Source organism: Myxine glutinosa, chromosome 4 (assembly GCF_964187855.1).
Source record: "Myxine glutinosa chromosome 4, kmMyxGlut1.1, whole genome shotgun sequence".
NCBI lineage: Eukaryota > Metazoa > Chordata > Myxini > Myxiniformes > Myxinidae > Myxine > Myxine glutinosa.
In genome coordinates, this window is record NC_136264.1 from 2,210,700 (window position 1) to 2,230,044 (window position 19,345).

The 19,345-nt window shown below is 43.2% G+C and overlaps 1 protein-coding gene across 4 annotated transcripts in view; it reads right to left on the reverse strand.

Moving 5' to 3' along the window:
• Positions 1–19,345, reverse strand: part of LOC137425787 (fibroblast growth factor 13-like) — a 264,740-nt gene that overhangs the window by 170,484 nt on the left and 74,911 nt on the right. For all 4 annotated transcript variants that reach the window (XR_013623014.1, XR_013623013.1, XM_078775378.1 and 1 more), the window contains one exon: positions 14,570–14,737. Coding sequence is in view for 2 of the 4 variants with exons in the window: in XM_078775378.1 (XP_078631504.1) it covers positions 14,570–14,737 (168 nt within the window). In the remaining 2 variants the exon portion in view is untranslated. The remainder of the gene's footprint in view (positions 1–14,569; positions 14,738–19,345) is intronic.

A 19,345-nucleotide genomic window follows, 5' to 3' on the forward strand; every position in this document is an offset into this window, starting at 1 on the left:
TTCAACGAGTTTCCATCCACAATCAGTCGGCGGTGGCAGATCTGTCATTGGATTACTGGCCTCTCTCCAAATGAAACTTTGGTAGTTTGCACGCTCTATGTGGAACTTTGCTGCATCACTAGATGGAGGTAGGGTCTCCGTTGCATGGCATTTGTTGAACAGTTTAATGCGGGCTTGATTACAGTTCTCAGATGGTTCCTTGTAGATATGGCAAATGAACTTTTCAGCATCTTCTGTGACCTTCTTTGATGGTGTCGGAAACTTGCCAAGATCTTGGAGCAGACTGTTGTGTTCAAGGAAGATATCCCATTCTGTTTTCTTTGAGTGTCCTGAGAAAAATGAAACCGTATCGCATCCTGTCAACGCATGAAATGCTGGTAAAGTCTCATAGACATGATCAGCAAGTCCAAGTTCCGACTTTATGTCATGCACAGGAACATACTTCCGTTTCTTAATTGTTCCTGCTCTCATCCAAAGTTTTACGCAAGACATTTTACTGAAGTTGGCAAGCAACAGCACCAACACATCTGTGTCACGCGCTGCGACCACAATGTTTGGTGCATCGGCATGAAGGCAGTGTACAATCATTCTGGTATCTGCTTCCTCGTGATTGCTTTGTAGCAAAGTAGTGTTCATTGCAGGATCTGAACTCTGGACTTCTGTTTCAGAAGCGAAACCTCCACCAACAACAACCACTTTTTCAGGGGGTGCCGCTGCCAGGAGTGCATTCGACAGGAACTGAGCAAGCTCTGTCTTGTTTTCAGTTGATGCGAGAAAGTCAGGCCATTTGTTGGGGAGTGGCACATCTCTATCTTCAATCAGGCGACGAACTGGCCTTGACTTCTTCGTACGTTTGACCCTAGTTCCAACTTTGATTGAAATGTCTCTATATCGATCGAAGGTAACATCAATTCGGCTGTAAGCCCGGCCTTGCCAGAAAATGAACTTTACAAATTCGTCTGCATAATCACCAAAGGTGTTCGCCGTGTTAGGTTTTCCAAGTGACATAACTGCAGCTTGCCCATCAATGATCAAACAGGAAGGCCCATAAAAGGCGATTTCTGAGGGGCATGATACACTCCTGATAAGAATGTCAAATAAAATAGCCTTAACACCCGTTCTAAGTTCGCCAGATGTATCAACAATGCTGATTGGCACCTTCATCAGTTCATGGTTAAGTATTCTAGCCAGTTCAACTGGTCTTCCAGCTCTGTACGCTGCAATTAGTCTCTGCAAAAAGTTTCTGTCTGCTTTTGTGGTTTCGATCTTTCCATTGGCTTTCTTGGTTCCTATTTCATAGAGTGAGGAAAACGTGGGAGCCTTCACCTTCGGAAGTCGATCTCGGAAATCAGTTGATTTTTCAACAAGTCTCACTTTGACAAAGTTTTCCACCTGCTGCTGCCCTAATGTTTTTGCGTTCAGCAGTGACTCTTCTATTTCAGAAGTTGCAACATCTTTTGTTGCGCAGTTAAGGAGGTTTGGTCGACTAGAAGATTCCTCAGCAAATACTTTGAATCGCAGGAGAGTTTGAAGTATGAGTTCTTCGTCGCAGTTGTCACGTTTAGTGCGGGATGAGTTGGCTTCATTATGGACGTAACCAGTGTCCACTCCAACATTCATCATTTCATACGTCTGCATTGAAATGCATGTCCTGTGGTTGTACGAGAGAGTCCATCTTGCCAGGGCTGAATTTGTTTTGGTTATTCCGATGATTCCACCCCTCTTTTTCCCTACACCATTAAGCCATTCCAGGCTATGATCTGGATCTACTTGGTTGAATCTTTGGTCCGACCCTTTCACAACAAAGTTGCCAAGAAGGAACTCCTCCTCCACTTCTGGTGGGAGCTGATGCATCTGTGACAGGTAAACACAGTCCCATCTTGCGTAATTCACGTGATCGTATCGGAAGAAGAATGGCAACATTTCTCGGAACGATTCCAAGTGTAGCGTCCACAACCCTTCTCTCTGTGCCCGAACGAATGCAAGCAGTATAGTCACCATCCTTAGGTATTCCCACCAGAACTTGAAGTTTGGATCTGTTTGTCGATTTTCAACGAAGACTGCGAGATATTGCCGAAAGGTCTCAGAACCCACTATGTCCAGTAAAGTGTCAAACTCTTTGTTAGCTAGTGAATTCTCCAGTGTTTGGCATGTTTTGGGATCTTGACTCTGCAGATTGTTTTTGAATTGCGGAATCAAGATTAGCCATAGCGCTTGCCAAGTTAATTTGTGTGCCCTCATTGCTTTTGCGTAAGATTTTCCGTCTTTAACCTTGTCAGCCGAATTTGGCCCAAGTAAACCACTTTCAACCCACAGCTCATGTATACCAGAATCTTCTGTATGTTGCCCTAGCACTTTCAAAAAATTCATAGTGATATGTAACCCACCTAGTCTTGGAATTAGGGTATCTCTGAAGTCGGGCACTGACCATTTCAGCTCCATCAGTTGGGGATACAACCCCTGATCAACTGTTATCACAGCGTAGCGGTTATTCAGGGCCCTTGCGACATGTAGTGCCCTGCGCACCATGGTGTTCAAAGTGGAATGTTCATGAGCTGGGGCTAGTATGATTGGCATATAGCCAATGGTAGTTTTGGGTGGTTCCTCCTTAGTGCTGTGCAACTGGTTGAACGTGGTCCAGGAATATCTTTCGCTTTCTCCTTGGCGAGATGCTAAGAATGCCATGTCCCGATGTTCACTGTCTTGAAGAGCACTGCCAGTATCTTTCTCCCTAAGAAACCATCCTGTTTCAACCTCACCAAACTCGGGAATGAGGGTATCCTTGTTGATGTATACCTCATGGATCTTTTCAACTGCTGTTGGTATATCCAACGTTGACATATTGGATGGTTTGATGTCTCCAAGACCGCTTTCAGCAGATGGCCCCCTCTGCCAGGCAGCTAACTGAGTAGCGTGAAATGTATTTTTGCCATCTAGGGTAGAGTCATTGATGTCAATATTGTCGCCAGAAAAATGCACAAATCGTCCCGAAACCAGGTTGCTGGTAACAACTGCCCCAGTTTCTTGATCAAGCGCTTTCAGAGTGTTTTCAGCCATGGCAGTGTCATACCTAAGAACCCGGTTATAGCTGATTATGTGCCCAGCATTATGGAATAGCTCAACTAATTTCTTTGATCGAGTTGACTGGTGCAGCGTCATACCCATTCCAACGTGTTTAGGCGGTGCCTTCTTGTCTCCACATACACCATAGACCATGTCTTGTCCAATGCTAAGGACCCTTGTCTTCTTCACCCAACCAGTTTCAGACATCTCACTTTCGTCAAACTCAGCATCGACACTACTTTGGCCTCCAAGCAAGATATTCACAAACATGAGTACAGATGGTGGTACACTTGCCAACTCTGCTTTTTCGCTTACATCGCAACCTTCGAATGCAGGATGTGACATGATATCACTGCGGAGTTGCAGAGCAACGTGCACTAAAGACAGAAAATGATCATCCTGTTGTCTAAATATGGGAATATAGTCTGCACTGTTCTGACCGCACACCATTTCTGAAAGAGGTATGTGACTGAAATGTCGTGGAAGAAGCAAAGTTTGTTTCTCTGAAGGCGCCAAATTTCTTAGCACAAGAAATTCATAAATGTCCCCAATGCAATTCGACAAAGTTTCTTTAAAAGTCCCCAGTCTACTAAGATACGATGTAGGAATTGTGCCGTCGCACTCACTGGCTAACTCTTTGTACCTCTCGAACACTGCAGATAGTTCAAATACGTGCCCTTTCTCAGCAGAGTGACGCAGCTCTTGACACAACCATGATATCGCCATGTCTGCTGATTTGCTTTCAGTTTCCGCCCTTTTGACATCCCTAAATAATTTACTAAGACAGTTAACATGGTAACATGCCTCAGCTGAGATTAAATCATTCTCATTTGCAGTACGGACTAAGATGTTATGTACAAATTTAGCTTTTTCCGTAATTTCATTACTCATTTTGAAGGTTGTGACACGACTTGTCTTCTGCTTCTTGTCAAAGTTCTGGCAGAACATACACAATGTCCAGTTCATCTTAGTAGTACTACTGCGTAAAAACGGACATGCTTCAGCCGAAACACTCTTTCTTTCAGGATCTTTTTCGTTTTTCGATTGTTCCTTGGCTAGCTTAGCATTTATTTTCCCCTTGTGTGTGTATGCAGAGTAACATAGCTTATGCCATTTAAGTTTGGGGAGACTTTCTGGAGGCTCTGCAAAGAGAGTCGAAAGCCTGTCCACGGCTGATCGAAATTCATAGTGTCTAAGTTTGCATCGGAGCTCGGTCGCCTCTCTGATGGCAGCAATACCCTGGTTTGTCTGGTTGAAAATCGTATCTTTGACCTGGCTAGTTCCCTGACAAATGATACAAAGTTCAAACGACACATCCTCACGCTGTCGCTTGAGGCTGGCAATAGGTTCCATGGTTGGCCTGAGGGGAGAAACAGAAACCAAACTAAGCACCAGGCACGCATGTTCTGACCATGAAAACTACAACGTTGTATGATATACTGCAACAGCCCTTAAATGATCGAATAAGCGCAGGCAGTGTTGGCCCGGGTTTTAATCTTATTCTCAAAGACACAAAGTAAAGCTTCTTCAAGACAAAACATCTAACCGATATCACTAATTCATTAGTGGTAGATGCATTAGGCACTCATCGTCAATGCCCATGCCCTGCCTGTCTTTTTGCTACTGTTAGGTAAATGTACATGTATGTAGGCCTGCCTATGATGTGAGATGTCAAGCATACATTACACATTTGTATGTACATGTATCTCACCAAAGAAGAATGCATTCCTTTACTTTCATTTGATTTTATATTTCATTTTTTAACAATCTTAAAAAGACCCTTACCTGTACTCCTGAAATGTTTAATGCCTGATGCCTAGGGTACGAACTAGATGGCTTATGCTAGGCTATTAGATTAATTCTTCATCATTAAGGGTCTATTGAAGAACACCCTGCTCTGTCTGAATGGAAATGATTTGACAAACATGGCAAATGCATTGGGGTCAGAAAGATGAAGCCACTTTCACTGTTGAGTGAAAGGGATGGTTTCAAGTGCAAGTAACTGTTACGTCATTGCAAGACTTTCGCACTCATTGACCTTTGACCTATGTTGTTTACCGGTGACATTTAGATTCTGTCTTTATAAAATCTATCTCTAGACCATCAATAGGAGCATAAAAACTCTGCCCCATTGTGCATTTAGAGGTTAAACTGCAAGCAAATTACGCAAAAACTAATTGTCGCCCCTTACAGAGATAAAGGCAAATGAGCATAGATGTGTCCTCACGTTTTCCTTTAAAAATAAGATTTTGAAAAGCTTTAGCAACCTTACTAGACAAAATATTGTAAAATAATTGAAATGTACAGATAGGGGATGTAAAATAAAGCATTTTTTCAAAAATTTTGAATTTTGCACTCATTGACCTTTGACCTTGATTAGTGACCTAATTACGCATTTTTGGGCTTGGCAAACAACAGATTCATATTCAGCATGAAAAACTACCCCAGAAAAAGTGGTTTGCTTGCTTTTACTAAAAAATGCCTCAATCATTCTATAAAGGCACATTTTCAGATTTTTTGACTAGGCTATACAGTGTCTTTGTCCTGCCGACCCAACTCCCATATGATCGCCTCACCCAGCAGGTTCTGTCCAATATGGACTCTCATCACGTTGCACTCACTCGGATCTCCTTGCCGGTTTGTGGTGATCCGTTCCAATCGTCCTCGATCATCCTAATAAAGTGTCTAGTAACGCTGGTCCTTTCAGGACGATAACTCGTGAACCAACAAGAAATATGTCGTGCAAAGCACGATTTTTTTTTTTTTGTTGTATGCAAGATCGAGGCTTGTGAAAGAGCAAACATTAATCACACAAAAAGTCAAACCGACAGATAAAACACAAAATAAGGGGAGCGGTAACAAGATGGGGAGAGAGGGGGAAGCACAAACACAAAATTTGAGAGCAGGGACATCGGGAGATCTGTGAGAGGGAGAGGGCTTGGGGGGAGGATGCGTGGGAAGGGGGAGGGGGGAACAACTAAGGTGGGAGAAGTATAAAACACAAGGACACTGCAAGAACTTCCAGGAAAGAAGTTGGTATTTCAAAAAAGTGGATCTGGGGTGAAATTAGCGGGGGTAGAAAAGATCAAGGTTTTGGATGGGGGAAGATAAGAGATGGTGGTGAACAGCTGTTTTAAAGACCTGGAGGGAAGAGTGGGATTGAAGAGAGTGAGGGAGTTTGTTCCAGAGGCGGGAGAAAAGAGGAATGAAGGAGTGAAGGTGAGCAGAGAGTCTTGATTTTGGCAGTTTAACCATAAGAGGGTTGCAGGCAGATCTTGTGCGACCTGTGGGAATATTTGGGGGACAGAGCCCAGAGAGAGCTGGGGGAGCTAGGCCGGAAAGGAGTCGGTAGAAGACAGAAAGACCACCAACCTGCCTGCGTTGAGTAAGTGAAAGGCCCTCGGAGTTAGCTTCATCGCAGGAGATTCCAATGATTCTGAAAGCTTTGGTTTCAACAGCGTGAAGCTGAGCTAGGTGTGAAGCAGGAGCACAGGCCCAGAGGGGAGAATAGTATTCCATTGAGCTGCGGATGAAAGCCTTGTATGTGGTGAGGAGCTCAGGTGTGCCAAGGAAGGACTTCGCACGACTGAGGATGCCCAGTCGGCGACTGGCTTTGGAGGCCAGATTGGAAATGTGGTTTACCCAGGAAAGATCATAGCAGATAAAAAAAAGAAAAAGAAAACCACCTTTAGAGGCCATTTTTCCCCGCAAAGCGGGGGTTGGCCTTTTTCGGGGACCGTGGTTGTTGTTGTTTTTTTGGTCCCCTTTTTGAAGCAATGTTTTACGGCCGGATGCCCTTCCTGCCGCCAACCCTTTTTGTCGCCTTTTTACGACAAGCAGGGAATTACCAGTGAACTGGTACTCAATGGCAGATAGTGAGACCCAAAAGCTTGAGTGACAACTTCTTGGAGAGGATTGTTCAGAAAGTAGATGGGAGGGTTGTCCAGTCGGTCTTTTCGGAGAGGCAAAGTAAGAGTGTGGGATTTGTCAGGATTGAAAGACATGTTCCACTTGTTTGCCCAGTCTGTGATTTTGTCCAGATCTGCAGAGAGTGAGGAGGCTGCAGACTGCCGATCTGAGGGATGAGGAATGGAGCGGCAGAGAGTGGGGTCATCAGCAAAGAGATCGAGAGGATTTTCAAGAGAGTCAGAAAGATCATTGATGAAGACCAGAAAAAGCACAGGGCCCAGAACACTGCCTTGGGGAACTCCAGCCTGAACAGGAAGGGTAGATGAGAGAAACCCATTCAGGGCCACACGTTGACTACGACTAGAGAGGAAGTCCGCAAGCCATGAGTGGAGATTTCCATGGATACCATAGGAGGAGAGTTTGGTGAGCAGAGCTGGGTGCCAGACCGTATCGAAGACACGTGATATGTCAAGGGAGACAGCTCTAATTTCCTGTTTGGCATTGAGGACCTCCATCCATTGTTGAGACAGCAGAAACAACATGTCCAAAGTAGAGTGGCCTGGTCTGAAACCAAATTGATGGGCAGAGATCAAGCCATTGGAGTAGAGGAAAGATTTGATATCCGAAGCAATGATGGATTCCATGACTTTGCTGATAATTGGGAGAAGGCTGATTGGTCTGTAGTTGCAAGGATCTGTTTTTGCACCTTTTTGTGTAAAGCGGTGATGTTGGCTGATTTCCAAGCTGATGGCAGATGACCTTGAGCAAAAGAGAGGGTGAAGAGAACAGAGAGAGGGAGTGAAAGAGCGGCAGAGCAGGATTTTAGGACCCGTGGGCTGATGCCGTCAGGTCCAGTTGCAGAATCAGAGTCGAGGGTTGACAGAAACTTCTCCACCTTGTCAGGAGAAAAGGACACAGACTCCAGGAGCAGCTGGCTGGGTACGACTGGGTATGGTGGGTACAGAGAGGGATGGGTTTGTGACACAAGATTTAGAGGCAAACACAGAGTTGAGGCATTCAGCTTTTTCACGAGCGGAGTCAGCTGTGTAGCCGTTTGAGTTAAGGGAGGGGATGGAGGGGGAACAAACACCAGAAACAGATTTGACCAGACGCCACCAGGATTTGGAAGAGGGAGACAGGTTTGAGAGTTCATTCTTGAGAGAGGAGAGATATCGTTTCCTGGCTCTCCTGAGGGTGGACACACACTTGTTTCGGGCTTTGTGAAAGGAAATGAGATTTCCTTCCGTTGGATTTGCTTTCCAGGAGGCGAAGGCAAGTCGATTCTGGGCAACTGCCTCACCACAAGATTCCGTGAACCATGGATGGGAGGAAGGGTATGACACCTGAAGACGAGATGGGATAAATCTGTGCATGAGAGAGAGCAATTTACTTTGGAAGAATTCCCAGGGTGAGTTGATGTCAGAGATGGGAGATGAAGGGAGATGATTAGAGATGGGAGACCAGTCCAGATGATTGATGGCGGCTTGAAGACCGTGCCAGTTGGCCTGAGTGAAATGCCAGACTCGTCGACGCTGAGAAGGCTCTCTGAGAATGGTCAGAGAGATGTCCACTTTAACAAGCACATGATCAGATGAGCCGATTGGAGCAGAAGAAGAGCAGCAGACATTTTCAGGGACGTTTGTCATGACCAAGTCTAGAAGAGAAGATGCTCCGTTGACTGAGATCCGGGTCGGGAAATTGACAGATTGTGTCAGTCCCAGTGAGTCGCAGAAGTCCTTTGCTGAGGAGCCATGGCTGGTGAGAGAGGCACCCACACCCAGCCAACTGGCATGGTAACAATTGAAATCACCACATATGAGGAAGAGAGAGTTGGGATGAGTAGATAGAAGTTGGTCCATATTATCAGACAGCGAGATGTAGATGGAGTCATCACTCTTTGGTGGATGGTACAACACACATATGAACAAAAGGTGGGAGCGAAGGGGAAGTCGTAGCCAGAGGTACTCCTGGGGGTGAGGTGGAGAGAGGGCAGTGCAGGGCGAGTGAGGAAGAGAGTTTTTGATAAAGATAGCAACCCCACCTCCAGGACGAGGCTCAGGTCTATCATACCGGAGGAGGGAGTAACCGGGAGAGATATTAAGGAATCAGAGACATTCTGAAGGAGGAAAGTTTCTGTTAAGCAGATCAAGTCACAAAAATCACACTAAAAAAAGTCACAAAAAAAAATAACTCGAAAATCACAAGAAACTCGTTTTTCAATAAATGTTCGTTTTCCATTAATCGTCCAACACTTTCTAAAATCCAAACTCATCCTTCCCCTCCTAATCTCCCCCATCACCCATCCCTTTCAAATCTCTCCTCTTGCCCCTTCCCTCCTAAACTCCCCACTCACCCCTCCAAAACTTCCACCTTGCCCCTCCCCCCCTAAACTCCCCCCTCACTCCGTCTAAACCTCCTCCTCACCCCACCTAAACTTCCTCCTCGCCCCTCCCCTCCTAAACTCCCCCCTCACCCCTCCAAAACTTCCACCTTGCCCCTCCCCCCCTAAACTCCCCCCTCACTCCGTCTAAACCTCCTCCTCGCCCTTCCTAAATTCCCTCCTCGCCCTTCCCCTCCTAAACCCCCGTTAATTCACCCCAGATCCACTTTTTTGGAAATACCAACTTCTTTCTTTCCTGGAAGTCCTAGCAGTGTCCATGTGCTTTTTTTACCTCTCCCCCCCCCCCAACCCCTCTCCCCCGCCTTCCCATGCCTCCTCCCCCAAGCCCTCTCCCTCCCACAGATCTTCCGTTGTCCCTGTTCTCTGCTGTTGTACTTATGTGCTTCCCTCTCTCTCTCCCCATCTTGTCTCCCACTCCCTTTATTGTATGTTTTGTGTGTCCTTTTGTTGTTTTTTGTAATTGATGTTAGCTCTTACACGAGCCTCGATCTTGTATACCAACAAAAAAAAAAGGAAAAAAAAAAGGCTGGTTTGTCAGAAGCAACCTGTATGGAGAGAGAGATCAGTCAAGTTTGAGCGAAGGCCCCGGATGTTCGAGGTCCATACCATTGATGATGAGGAAGGGCGAGAATTGGATACAGAACGGGGAGGGGGGGTGTGGGTGGGGGGGGGGGGGAGGGGTAGGGTAAGATGTGGGAGATGTGTGGATTTTAGAAAATGTTGTACGATTAATGGGAAACGAACATTTATTGCAAAATGAGTTTCTTGTGACCTTCGAGTCAGAGATACGTTTAAGGACGCTGGAGGGGGGGGGGGGGGGGGTGGGTGGAGTGCAGGTGAGTTTGGGGAATGTAGAAAGGAGGAGCTGTAAGAGATGGAATTTTTTTTTGGAATGAATAGATTTGGAGAGCAAGCACCATTTTAAGGAAGAAGAAAGAAGTGTTATAATATATGACAGAATACAGCACTTCAGGGGAAAGTTTAAACATTTTTTAATTGAACAGTGAAAACGATCTGGGGAATGGGGTGAAAATGGGGGTGAAATGGGGGTGAAACACGTGGTCAAAGAACGAATGAACGAAAAGAACAAAGAAGGAACACTTAACCAACTTCATGAGTTAAATAGAGCACAAAGACAGTCGGGTTCAAATCCCGCACCGAGACTGACTCTCGGGCTTATATAGCACCACAGAACGTTCCTGGACCTTCTAGCAGATGTGATTCTAGTTGGTACCGGAGCCTTCCATCTTAGACACAGCGAGCACCTTCCGGAACTTTCTGTAAAGCAGTTTCCAATACAATACTGCCCTCCCCTGTCAAAATCAGCTCCTTACATCAATTTCATCATTCCCGGAGTTTCTGAGTTTCACCTATTCATGTAACATCAAACTTACATCATGTAACAATTTATTTTAATCATTCATTTATATGCATTTGCCAATATCCATCCACAAATACAGTAACCCATGCATACTGGCCACAACCGCTAGATTTTAACTGACAGATAAAGGTCATGGGAACGGAGATAAGATATAATTAATTGTTGAAAGCATAGAGAAATGTGGTGATATACAGGCGGGAGAGAAATGTGGTGCTATACATGTGGGAGAGAAATGTGGTGCTATACATGTGGGAGAGAAATGTGGTGCTATCCATGTGGGAGAAAAATGTGGTGCTATACATGTGGAAGAGAAATGTGGTGCTATACATGTGGGAGAGAAATGTGGTGCTATACATGTGGGAGGGAAATGTGGTGCTATACATGTGGGAGAGAAATGTGGTGCTATACATGTGGGAGAGAAATGTGGTGCTATACATGTGGAAGAGAAATGTGGTGCTATACATGCGGGAGGATGGTTGGTGACCTATGTGGGCCGAGCATTTCAGTGACAGTTTTGAAAAAGCTTTGTGAAGAAGAGGCGAAATAGATTGTTTTGAAGAAGAAGAACATGTGTAGTATTTCTGAAGAAGATAAAAGCGTTGAAATGCACTTAAATTTTTTTTTAGTCACAGGCCTGTAAGAGCATCACGTTGTTGTTGTTATTGTGGTTCTTGTTGGCGTTCGATTTTTGAAATGTGCACCCATTGGCCAGACAGCTGCAGGACCACACCCACATCTGTCACATGACTCCACCCACCAAAGCACAGAGATTAAATGATATGGCCGCCATCTTGGTTTTCTGGTGGGCCTAATACATCAGGCCTGTAGGCCTCTGCTGATTATACACTGCCCGGGTTTGTTGTATCAGATTTCCATTGACTTTGTTTGTGTCAAGTGTTATTCATGGTGAGGGACCCTGAAAAATCTAATATGTCGAATAATAGTAAGGTTTCATCATTCCTACCAGAAGGCATGGTGCCAAGCCTTGGAGGTCTTGGTTGATCAAGGAAAAACAAACTGCCATTATTACTTGTGTAAAATCTAAACCCACAAAAGCCAGAGAACATGAGGCTGTCAACATGCGCTGCTTACAGTTATTGTTCTAGATGGTACCAGATGGTATTCATGGAATACTTACCCTGCACACGGGTAAGTACCCTGCACAGTCAACTTGGCGTGAGGCAACTCTTCTGTTTTTGAACGTTTTTAAAATCCAATATGGCTGCCAGACCACGTGAGCGATGACATCATAAATTTATATTCTCTTATATAATTGTTGCATAGATCATGCTTAATAAATTTCAAACTGATCAGACTCAGCGTTGTCTAATTATGACATCATAATTACGGCACCAATGATGTCATCGTTAATAACACTTATTCCCCATGCGGAGTTCTTTACAATGAGCCATGTTTGAATTATTTCCATGGAGCAGTTTTGGAGATGGTGCATCGTTTTTTTGGTTCTTCCAAGATGGTGCCTGTACCACGTGACCTATGATGTCATAATTAGCATTCAAATATTCTACAGGAGGCAGCGCTCCTTTGGTCAAAATTTCATGTCCATCAGACCAACAGTTGCAGAGAAAAAAAATTCATACTGATCGAATCAAGCATTGTACTTGTCGAATTATGACGTCATAACGAAGGCACCGATTACATCATCATCAACATATCTTATTCCACATGGGGAGTACTTGACAACGAGCCATGTTGCTATTTTTTCCATGGAGTGGTTTCAAAGATATAAAGGTGCAAAGTTTTTCCAAGATGGCGCCTGTACCACATGACCTATGACGTCATCGTTATCATTAAAATATTCTGCAGGAGGAGGTCCTCCTTTCATGAAACTTTCATGTCAATCAGACCAAGAATTGCAGAGAAAAAAAAAAAATCATCCTGATCGAATCAAGCATTGTACTTGTCGAATTATGACGTCATAATTAAGGTACTGATGGCCTCATCATTAACATGTCTTATTCCCCATGGGGAGTACTTGACAATGAGCCTTGTTTAAAATTTTTCCATTGAGTGGTTTCAGAGATATGGAGTTGTAACGTTTTTCAAAGATGGCGGCCGTACCGCGTGACCTATGACGTCATAAGTATTAATAAAAAAATTCTGCAGGCGAAGGCGCTGCTCTGGAAAATTTCGTGTCAATCGGACCAACGGTTGCCGAGAAAATGAATTTTAAAAATGCAGACACGTATGCATGTACGGACGGACGCACACAAACGCCTAACCCTGCTTTTCGCTTGGCGAGCGCAGGGTAATAATAACATTAATTGATGTAGCCGTTCATTATCATCAGGCAATCTTCGTGTTCAAGCTCAAATCACACTGCGGCTGCCATTACAACCTTTTGCAAAGTACAAGTCCGGATAAGCTGGGTGGTCACATTTTGAAGGTCTTTGAAGGACAATGATTGGAAGTTTGTCAGTCAGCGCTTGTGGACACCCGTGGTCATTGTTGATACTAATGACATATTGTTTTACTTTTTAAGAGCAAACCCCAAGCGTCAGTGTAAACTTTCCCATTTGAACAGTGTTGGATGAAACAAATTTCCACCTGAAGGTCTTTTGAGGAAGATTCTGCCTTGATCCGTTGGCTGAATCACTCAAAAGGCCTCGGATTTGAGGAGAGCAAATGTCATTGTGGACTTCCAAACAATTAAATCCACCTGCGGAAAATGTCTTCCGTTCAGTGTGAAAATAACGTACGTTTAACACCAACTGTCGCTACAATTTGCCCAAGCATGACCGTCGTCACGTCCCACCATGGAAAAGAATGCACACCATTGTGAGTGCTTCAAATGGCGTCATCAGTGCGATGCCCTTCTTTGTTTTCCTCGCTGGCCTCGCAAGGAGAGGCCCGCACGCGAAATCCAATACCGAATGTATACACAACGTGATCCGACGCGCCCCTCCGATTATTTCCATTATCGTGCCCCAGACGGTCCCGGATATTCTGGGTGTGGTGTTGTTGACTCCACGTTCCCGTGGTGGCACGGTGCGACCGACGGGAGACCGTTTGTCAGGTGACACCCCCCTCCGACACCCGCATGCCACGTTCACCCAACCTAAATTGACGTAAAGACCGAGGTTGAGTGTAACCTGCTTGTCTCGAGTTCACAGAAATGTTGCATTTTGCATGTCGTACATTCCCCAGAAGACTGCCAGTTGTAATCAAGACATTTTTACAAAGCAACTGAACAAATAGCGCTGAGTAACAGTTCTGGAACACTGTATTCTGCAATGCTTTGGACTGGAGTCGTGGCATCACCTGCACGTTTAGTGGCATATCTGCTCTCTGTTCTGTGGTTTTTGCAATTTCAGTGATAATGGAGTCTCTTAGATTCTTCATCCATCATGGTTCGATCAACATTACAACAACTAGGTAAATCTTCTATACAATACAATGCATCTTCAATGTCAAAACGATTGGCTTTTGTCACATCTGCATATTCGGTAAATGTTTGAGGATGGAGGGGAGTATATCTTGAGAAAAGAAAGGGAGGAAGTGGGTTGTTAGGACGGATGAGGGTGAAAAGGAAAAGGAGCTTGGTTAAGGGAAAATGTTTGGGATGTTAATAAAGGAGGAAGGAAACATTCTGCTAATTCTTTCAGAAATACACGTATATGTGAAAGTCCTGATATTACTTATGTAGACATGATAATGACCTTCAGGTTGAACCTTTTCCCAAGTGAAAACCCGAATGAGGACACAAAGATGCACCCTGATTGGACTTTCATTCAAGCTTTAAGTTGGCAGAGTGAGAAAAAACACAAAGAGAGCAAGTGAAGCATCATACAAACCTTCCTTCTCGACAGCATGGATAAAGTGGGTTTCCTTGAGCAGGGGGAAGCACAGCATCTGGCATTTTGTGCAGAACGAAATATGGTGCTTCTCAACCTCCTGCGTGTCGCTGCCCAGCACCGACCTTGGCTGACGGTCCACCACGCCTGAACCGCCATGGCCACTCGCTGCATCCGCAATGCAAAAAACGAAAAACACAAGAAAGAGCAATCAGAGATTGCGGACCCTCGCCAGGACATGTCTTTTGTGGGTTGTAAGGCTTTTCTGTTAAAACAAATATGGCGGCTGAACCACGTGACCGATGACGTCATCATTATAAAAAATTGTATCCACCAATTTATCCATAGATGACGCTCAAGAAATTTCATCTTGATTGATGAAATTTTGTACTTGTCAAAGTATGACGTCATAATGGAGGAACCGATGACATCATCATTAACATATATTATTCCCCATGGAGAGTTCTTTACAATGAGCCAGGTCTCAATTTTTTCTATGCAGTGCTTTCGGAGATATAGAGGTGCAAAGTTTTTCGGTTTTTCCAAGATGGCGCTCATACCACGTGACCTACGACGTCATAATCATCATTTTAAAAAATCTACAGGAGGAGGCGCATCTACAGTAGAAATTTCCTGTCAATCAGACCAACAGTTGCAGAGAAAATCATATATATTCTGTGTGGACAAACAGGCAAACAGACAGACAGATAAACAAACAAACAAATGGACAAACAAACAAATGGACAAACAAACAAACGGACAAACAAACAGACAAGCAAACAAACGGACAAACAAACAGACAAACAAACAAACGGACAAATAAACAGACAAACAAACAAACGGACAAACGAACAGACAAACAAACAAACAAACGAAAAAACAAACAGAAAAACAAACGAACAAACACACAAACAAACAAACACACAAACAAACAAACAAACAACGGACAAACAAACAAACAAAGGGACAAACAAACGGACAAACAAACAGACAAACAAACAAACACACACACAAACAAACAAACGGACGCAAATGCAATACCAACTCCTCCGGTGAGGGTAACAAGACCAGAAGCTTCTTGTGCACCTTAAGCCGTACCCTTTTGACACTGTAACTGCTTCAAGGTTCCAAAATCACCTTGGAGTCAGCCATAGTGTCATGGTCATTTTTTAGGACTCCTTGATCCTGAGTCAATGGATGTGCACATCTTTAATACATGACAAGTTACAACTCCATTTACCTCCACGAACCTTAGTGCATGGTAAAAACAGGACAAGCTGAACCTGTATAAACTCCTGGGAAATCTTGGAAGATAAATGGAATCAAATCTCTTCCACGAACTTTATAACATTGTAAAAACAGGACAAGCTGGACCTGTATAAACACCTGGCAAATCTTGGAAGAGAAATCAAATCAAATCTCTTCTTCGAACCTCAGAACATTGTAAAAACAGGACAAGCTGGACCTGTATAAACTCCTGGGAAATCTTGGAAGATAAATGGAATCAAATCTCTTCCACGAAATTTAGAACATTGTGGAAACAGGACAAGCTGGTCCTGTATAAACTCCTGGGAAATCTTGGAAGATAAATGGAATCAAATCTCTTCCACGAAATTTAGAACATTGTGGAAACAGGACAAGCTGGTCCTGTATAAACTCCTGGGAAATCTTGGAAGAGAAATCAAATCAAATCTCTTCTTCGAACCTCAGAACATTGTAAAAACAGGACAAGCTGGACCTGTATAAACTCCTGGGAAATCTTGGAAGATAAATGGAATCAAATCTCTTCCACAAAATTTAGAACATTGTGGAAACAGGACAAGCTGGTCCTGTATAAACTCCTGGGAAATCTTGGAAGATAAATGGAATCAAATCTCTTCCACGAAATTTAGAACATTGTGGAAACAGGACAAGCTGGTCCTGTATAAACTCCTGGGAAATCTTGGAAGAGAAATCAAATCAAATCTCTTCTACGAACCTTAGAACATTGTGAAAACAAGACAAGCTGGACCTGTATAAATTCCTGAGAAATCTTGGATGAGAAATCAAACAAATCTCTTCTACGAACCTTAGAACATTGTGAAAACAAGACAAGCTGGACCTGTATAAATTCCTGGGAAATCTTGGATGAGAAATCAAACAAATCTCTTCTACGAACCTCAGAACATTGTGAAAACAGGACAAGCTGGACCTGTATAAATTCCTGGGAAATCTTGGAAGAGAAATCAAATCAAATCTCTTCTACAAACCTCAGAACATTGTGAAAACAGGACAAGCTGGACCTGTATAAATTCCTGGGAAATCTTGGATGAGAAATCAAATCAAATCTCTTCTACGAACCTCAGAACATTGTGAAAACAGGGCAAGCTGGACCTGTATAAATTCCTGGGAAATCTTGGATGAGAAATCAAATCAAATCTCTTCTATGAACCTCAGAACATTGTGAAAACAGGACAAGCTGGACCTGTATAAATTCCTGGGAAATCTTGGATGAGAAATCAAATCAAATCTCTTCTATGAACCTCAGAACATTGTGAAAACAGGACAAGCTGGACCTGTATAAATTCCTGGGAAATCTTGGATGAGAAATCAAATCAAATCTCTTCTACGAACCTCAGAACATTGTGAAAACAGGACAAGCTGGACCTGTATAAATTCCTGGGAAATCTTGGAAGAGAAATCAATCAAATCTCTTCTACGAACCTTAGAACATTGTGAAAACAGGACAAGCTGGACCTGTATAAATTCCTGGGAAATCTTGGAAGAGAAATCAAATCAAATCTCTTCTACGAACCGTAGAACATTGTGAAAACAGGACAAGCTGGACCTGTATAAATTCCTGGGAAATCTTGGAAGAGGAATCAAATCAAATCTCTTCTACGAACCTCAGAACATTGTGAAAACAGGACAAGCTGGACCTGTATAAATTCATGGGAAATCTTGGATGAGAAATCAAATCAAATCTCTTCTACGAACCTCAGAACATTGTGAAAACAGGACAAGCTGGACCTGTATAAATTCATGGGAAATCTTGGATGAGAAATCAAATCAAATCTCTTCTACGAACCTTAGAACATTGTGAAAACAGGACAAGCTGGACCTGTATAAATTCATGGGAAATCTTGGATGAGAAATCAAATCAAATCTCTTCTACGAACCTCAGAACATTGTGAAAACAGGACAAGCTGGACCTGTATAAATTCCTGGGAAATCTTGGAAGAGAAATCAAATCAAATCTCTTCTACGAACCTCAGAACATTGTGAAAACAGGACAAGCTGGACCTGTATAAACTCCTCGGAAATCTTGGAAGAGAAATCAAATCAAATCTCTTCTACGAACCTCAGAACATTGTGAAAACAGGACAAGCTGGACCTGTATAAATTCCTGGGAAATCTTGGAAGAGAAATCAAATCAAATCTCTTCTACGAACCTCAGAACATTGTGAAAACAGGACAAGCTGGACCTGTATAAATTCCTGGGAAATCTTGGATGAGAAATCAAATCAAATCTCTTCTACGAACCTCAGAACATTGTGAAAACAGGACAAGCTGGACCTGTATAAATTCATGGGAAATCTTGGATGAGAAATCAAATCAAATCTCTTCTACGAACCTTAGAACATTGTGAAAACAGGACAAGCTGGACCTGTATAAATTCATGGGAAATCTTGGATGAGAAATCAAATCAAATCTCTTCTACGAACCTCAGAACATTGTGAAAACAGGACAAGCTGGACCTGTATAAATTCCTGGGAAATCTTGGAAGAGAAATCAAATCAAATCTCTTCTACGAACCTCAGAACATTGTGAAAACAGGACAAGCTGGACCTGTATAAACTCCTCGGAAATCTTGGAAGAGAAATCAAATCAAATCTCTTCTACGAACCTCAGAACATTGTGAAAACAGGACAAGCTGGACCTGTATAAATTCCTGGGAAATCTTGGAAGAGAAATCAAATCAAATCTCTTCTACGAACCTCAGAACATTGTGAAAACAGGACAAGCTGGACCTGTATAAATTCCTGGGAAATCTTGGATGAGAAATCAAATCAAATCTCTTCTACGAACCTCAGAACATTGTGAAAACAGGACAAGCTGGACCTGTATAAACTCCTCGGAAATCTTGGAAGAGAAATCAAATCAAATCTCTTCTACGAACCTCAGAACATTGTGAAAACAGGACAAGCTGGACCTGTATAAATTCATGGGAAATCTTGGATGAGAAATCAAATCAAATCTCTTCTACGAACCTCAGAACATTGTGAAAACAGGACAAGCTGGACCTGTATAAACTCCTCGGAAATCTTGGAAGAGAAATCAAATCAAATCTCTTCTACGAACCTTAGAACATTGTAAAAACAGGACAAGCTGGACCTGTATAAATTCCTGGGAAATCTTGGAAGAGAAATCAAATCAAATCTCTTCTACGAACCTCAGAACATTGTGAAAACAGGACAAGCTGGACCTGTATAAACTCCTCGGAAATCTTGGAAGAGAAATCAAATCAAATCTCTTCTACGAACCTTAGAACATTGTAAAAACAGGACAAGCTGGACCTGTATAAATTCCTGGGAAATCTTGGATGAGAAATCAAATCAAATCTCTTCTACGAACCTCAGAACATTGTGAAAACAGGACAAGCTGGACCTGTATAAATTCATGGGAAATCTTGGATGAGAAATCAAATCAAATCTCTTCTACGAACCTTAGAACATTGTGAAAACAGGACAAGCTGGACCTGTATAAATTCATGGGAAATCTTGGATGAGAAATCAA